The following is a 6,000-nucleotide window of genomic DNA, read 5'->3' on the forward strand; positions in this document are numbered from 1 at the left end:
TTACTTGGCTTTGGATTTTCAAAAGCATTAAAATCTGTTTTACTTAAGGGTATACGTTCTTTCAATATGTTTTAGGGTATCTATTACCAAGTTGGAGATATAGTCTCTGTTATGGATGCAGATGATGAAAAGATTTACTACGCTCAGATCCGAGGATTTGTGCAGGATCAATACTGCGAGAAGAGTGCAGTGATCACGTGGCTTATCCCAACTCAGGGAAGCTCCAAAGACCATTTTGATGCAGCAACTTATATACTTGGTATGTAATAAGCTGTTTCTGTCTATAGTTCAAAGCTTGCTGATGGCATAAAGATAGCTAAGAAAATAGGTTGTGAAGAGGGCATAAGGAACCTGCCAGAGGATATAGATAGGTTAAGTGAGCAGAAATTTGGAAAATGGAGTACAGTGCGGGAAAATGTGAACTTACCTACTTTACCAGGAAGAACATGGAGAAAGAGCGCAGCAGATCTGGATCTTGAATCTCGCAGAAGTAGTATGCAGGTGCAGCAAGTGATTAGAAAGGCAAATTAAATATTTTTCTTTATTAGAAGGGAGTTGAATATAAAAGTAGGGATGAACTGTGGGGCACGATTCTCCGGCCTCGTTACGCTCTCGCTCAAGCAAAACAAGGCCAGTGAATAGCGGGAGAGGCCTAAAATGAGAACCACGCCAGTCGTCAAACAGTTTGCAATGCAGCCGGCCTGCTCCCATAGGTGAAATCGGGATCTTGCCATAGGGTGGCGAGAGACCAATTATCACTTCATAAGCCCTATTTCCATACAATTAACAGGAGCGACCCCATTCCAGTGGCCTCCCTGCATTCATCGGTTTCCCCAGAAAGTGCTCATGCTGGCGGCAATTAGTACTTCTTTTGAAAAAGTGAACCTGGCGGAAGGGCTTCTGCGGGGATCCGAGGAGGTGAGTAGCCATTTATGATCACAGGCAAAGAGCCCCAGTGCTCTGCAGGGGATGGTGGGAGACATTCGGCTGGGGGGGTGGGGGGGAGAAGAGACACGGCACCAGCATGCCAACCCCTGGATCATGTGTACCCATTTCAGGGGCAACACTAGCCCCTGCCAGTCTACCCCACAGATCACCCATAAGCCCACAGACTGCTGAGGCCTCTGGCCGTGCGGCTGAAGGCTATTGCTAATAGGGAATCGGCATTCATGGTTATGTGAGCACTTCACACAACCCAAATGGATTCCTGTGGGTGGGTGGGCCATGTAGCATGTGGGAGCCATTGCCTAGCATCCCAAACACACCTTGATGCATGGACACTGTGCTTGAACACTGCGGGAGGCAACATCACACATGCAGTAGCCAATATTTGAACACCCAGGGGATGGGGCACAGCTCCGGGGACATATCTACGACCTGAGGGTGGGTGAGTGCTCGGAGGAGTGGGGGGGGGGGGGGGAGATGCCTGGAGAGATGGGCAACAGTTTCAGAGGTTACCAGGCAAAGGTTACCAGGACTTGATGATCTGAGTTATAAGGAGAGGCTGGATAGGCTGGGTCTTTTTTTCCTGGAGCGCAGGATGCTTAGGGGTGATCTTATAGAGGTCTGTAAAATAATGAGGAGCATCGATAAGCTAGATAGTTGACATCTTTTCCCAAAGGTAGAGGAGTCTAGAACTAGAGGACATAGGTTTACGGTGAGGAGAGAGATACAAAAGAGACCAGAGGGGAAATGTCTTCACACACAGGGTGGTGAGCATCTGGAACGGGCTGCCAGAGGCAGTGGTAGAGGTGGGTACAATTTTGTCCTTTAAAAAGTAGTTAGACAGTTACATGGCAGGGTCGGTATCAAGGGATATGGACCAAATGCAGGCAAGTGGGGACTAGCTTAGTGATAGAAACTGGGCGGCATGGGCCAGCTGGGCCGATGGGCCTGTTTTCATGCTGTAAACATCTATGACTATGAGGTCGAGCTGCATTACAGAAGAAAGTGACAGAGGCGTCATTGTGCTTGTGATCAAGGGTGTTTATTGTGTCACTGGTGTTGAACAATGCTGTACTCTGCCGATGGTCCTGTCCCCTCTCCCTCTCCCTCCCTTGTTGCTAACTTTGGTTGGTTCAGTTGGCTCTGTTTTATAACCTTTGCTCTAGAGTCGCCAGGTATGTTTATGATACTGCCACGAGGTTCAAGTAATGATCAATAACTCAATACACCAATTAGTACACAGTAAATCGCTACTCATGCATAAATTCTACTTTCTAAGCTATTTCTATCACGAACAGGCCGATACTTAGCTTCGGACTGGCCCACCAGGTCAGGGGAACAAATGGCCTTTCGTTCGGGTTCTGAGTCTGCGAGATTCAAAAGCTGGTATGGACTGGTAGCTAGGAGCACCTATCTCGTAGCGAGCGTTGACTTGAAACTTACGTTCTTGGAGGCCGCCGGACAGGTCACTGTCAAGGGTTGCTTCGCGTTGCTGAGTGACCCTGTCAAGAAGGACGATTTGAACTGGGGGGCTTTACTTTATAGTCCCCAGGGGCTTCCCGCCTTTCGGGGCGGACCTCGTACTTGGTTTCAAGTGATTGGACTTCGTTCCAATCGCTTGGTTTGATTTCTCCAATACTGGAGCTGTTCCCTGATCGTTGGGCGGTCTTTAAGTGTCCATTAACCTCTTGTGTTGGCTCCTGCTGGCGCCGAGGAGTTTGGCTTGGCCTTGTTTACCTCAAATGTTTCGATTGTTCACGGGGATCGCTCATTACTATGTAGATGGCTGCTACATTACTATGCAGATGGCTGCTTGTATCGATGCTGTCTGGGTTTTTGCAAAGTCTAATATACAGTGAACTTGCACCTGCTAGTTTTTGCTCCCAACCCCAGCCTGTCTGGGTGGGAGTTCAGCCAAGGGCCAGTACACTAATGGTGGCCTGACTGCTCACTACTCTGGTGATATACATCACTGTAAGTACACAAAGGGTTAATTTTCCTTCAGCCTTTGCTGTTCTCCATTTTAAGTCGGGAAGTGGCCAACTCAGGTGGCTACACCCTCACTCTCTTTCTCACCCCCCCCCGGTGCCCTCCGTGATCTGCCCCGGCGCACTTGGCGGCACATGCACAGCCATGCTCCCCTGTCCGTGTGCTGACTTCCAGACGCAACCTCATCAGAGAAGTGGAACTCTGGGGAGCTTATGGCCACCATCCCAACTCCATGCGACAAATCCGGTTTGGTACCCAGCACCCTCTCCTGCTTGGGTGCCCATAGGGCCCTGGGATTCACCTCGGGGCGGAGGGGCAGCTGGTTCAAGCCCTGGCTCGAATGCTCCTCGGTGATTGGACCATGCTCTGCAGCGTTCTGGCAATGCTCACCTGCGACTAGGATGAACTCCGCTGCGCCACGGCCATTCCCGTCTTGAGACCGATTCAAAACTGATGTAACGCCAAATGTTAAATTTAAAATCGATCTACTCCAAAATGAAATTGTTTCCATCACTATGCTAATTTTGAAGTAGGCACTCCAAGATGAAAAGTATAAAAGGACAGTTTGCTGGCATTGCAGCATTCTCCTAAAAATAAATTGTTTTATATCAACATTCGCCACCTATTATTTTTGAAAACTGATCTACAGCATACTGTAACAGGTATAATGACCCTAATATGTGTGACGGCAATTTGAGAATTAACAAATTACAATTGCTGAGATTTTCCAGCATTTTCTGTACCTTTTTAAACAGGTTGATCCCAGTATTTGAGTTTTCTTTGAGTGTTCAGTATTAGTTGGAAAACATGTGTTTAGGTTTTATTTTTAAAATTGTTATGCTTTCACTTCAGGACCAGAAGAAGACCTACCAAGAAAAATGGAGCATTTTGAATTTATCTGTCATGCACCTTCAGAATACTTCAAATCACGATCTACTCCGTTTCCAGTTATTCCAACCAGACCTGAGAAAGGATATATCTGGACCCGTGTTGGACCAACCCCTGCAATAATGGTGAAAGAATCGACAGGAAACAGTTTATAGCCAAAACACTGAGTCTTTCTTAAAATGAATATTAAAATGTATGAATATTAAAATTTAGCAATATAACAGAACCTTAGCCTCATTAAAAGGTGAGCTGTTTTAAATGTTCACAACATTTTTAACATCATAGGATTCAAACTATGTTGACCTGAGATTTCCGACCTCCAAAAATTCAGTTTATGGCTGACACATTTCTAAAAATTAGTATTGCAAAATTTATTTTTGACATGAGGCTGCTGGAACTTCGGCAGAATATTAGTGATCTTTTTAAATATAAATTAAGTACTGTATCTGCAAATTATTAACCATATTCTGTGGACTTGAACATTGTGCCACTATTGGATGCAAGTCAGTCAGTGGACCAAATACATGTCTCGGACCTGCAATAAACGAGTTTGCAGATGGTGGCATTTAATTTTATACATTAAGTAAACGATATGAGCATGGCAAATTAAACACTTGTACCTTTGTATTAACTATTTAGAAATTGCTATAAATTAGGGGAAACTTGAAGAAAATCCACATTTGCTGTTTCATTAATCAGACTTAACGTGTCAAGTCCAAATAGGATATTATAGATAAAAGCAAATTACTGCAGACGCTCGAATCTGAAGCCAAAAGAAAATGTTGGAAAGTCTCGGCAGGTCTGGCAGCATCTGTAGGGAGAGAAAAGAGCTAACGTTTCGAGTTCAGGTGACCCTTTGTCAAAGCTCAGCTAAGCTTTGACAAAGGGTCCACTGGACTCGAAACGTTAGCTCTTTTCTCCCTACAGATGCTGCCGGACCTGCTGAGATTTTCCAGGATATTATAAATTTTCAATTGAGGTTTTCTTAAGTAAAATGTTCCCCTTCTAGTAAATCAGTATAACAACATGTTTATGATTTCTTTGTCGATGCTGTGATGGGGCATGGGAATTATAGGTTGAATGAAAGGGTGAGGATCAAATTACCCATTTCCTTTCGACTGAGAACATTTATTTGTGTATGATCTAGACTTGAATGTTATACTGACTGTGCAATAATTGTGAATGTAATCAAGTGGAAGAGCTGAGGTTAACTGTTATAGAAACTGAATGTGATGCTTAATTCCAAAAGTCTTTGAATCCTGGTGACGTTGAATGTGGCTTTAACTTTTTATGCACTGTAGAAAAAGTTGGAAGAAGTGTGCATTGTGCTTAGTTTCGGAAAGTATATAAAAATTCTACATCAAAACAAATTACTGATTTGATCCCTTCTGCAATTCTGCCTAATTGTTTTTCCTCTTGCTGCCTCCTGAGTTACCATGACCAGATCAGTACACCGCATTCAAAGAAAAGTTGTTTTAGAAGACCATCTTAATTTGCATGCGCAAACACAATGCGTGCTCAGGAAAGCAGGCAGGTTTCAAGATAATGGAAGCAATAAACAAAGTTTTCACAATGTGGGGGTGTGCATACACAAATGTTTGAAGGTGACAGTTGGGAAGACTTTTTAAAAATGTGTGGGATCTTTGGCTTTATGAACAAGCGTAGAATACAAAAGCAAGGAATTTATGCTAAACCTTTGATGAATCATTGGGGCCTAACTGGAATATTTTGACCAATTCTGAGTACCACACTTTAGGAAGGATGTGTGAGGCCTTAATGAGTGCATGGGAGATTTACTTTAATGGTGGGATGTGGGACTTCAACTACATAAAGACGAGAGAAGCTGGAGAGATTTTAATGGTATTCAAAATCGTGAAGGATTATGATGAAGTAAATAAAGAGAAACTGCTTCCAGTGGCAGAAGCTCCTTAACCAGTGGAGGGGTGATTTATCGGCTTTCTCTTGTTTAAAATTATCATTACCTGGTACCGACATGGCACGAATGTTACTTGTCAAGCCTAAATTTTATTCATGTCCTGCTATAGATGAGCATAGGCTGTCTTATTAACTGATAAGTTGTGAATGGAGCTAAACATTGGAATCAGCAGCAAGGAGCTCTCTCCTGATATTATACCTGATGGAAGGTCATTGAAGAAGCTACCAAAATGGTTGGGCTCC

General features: G+C 44.0%; 1 protein-coding gene across 2 annotated transcripts in view; it reads left to right on the plus strand.

Annotated features, from left to right (window-relative positions):
• Positions 1-5,192, plus strand: part of LOC140406587 (GATA zinc finger domain-containing protein 1-like) — a 30,257-nt gene extending 25,065 nt beyond the window's left edge. For both annotated transcript variants that reach the window (XM_072494590.1, XM_072494589.1), the window contains 2 exons: positions 76-259; positions 3,787-5,192. In XM_072494590.1, coding sequence (XP_072350691.1) covers positions 76-259; positions 3,787-3,977 — 375 coding nt within the window. In that variant the 3' untranslated portion in view covers positions 3,978-5,192. The remainder of the gene's footprint in view (positions 1-75; positions 260-3,786) is intronic.
• Positions 5,193-6,000: the final 808 nt, after the last annotated feature.

The sequence above is a fragment of the Scyliorhinus torazame genome, unplaced genomic scaffold (assembly GCF_047496885.1).
Source record: "Scyliorhinus torazame isolate Kashiwa2021f unplaced genomic scaffold, sScyTor2.1 scaffold_677, whole genome shotgun sequence".
Lineage (NCBI taxonomy): Eukaryota > Metazoa > Chordata > Chondrichthyes > Carcharhiniformes > Scyliorhinidae > Scyliorhinus > Scyliorhinus torazame.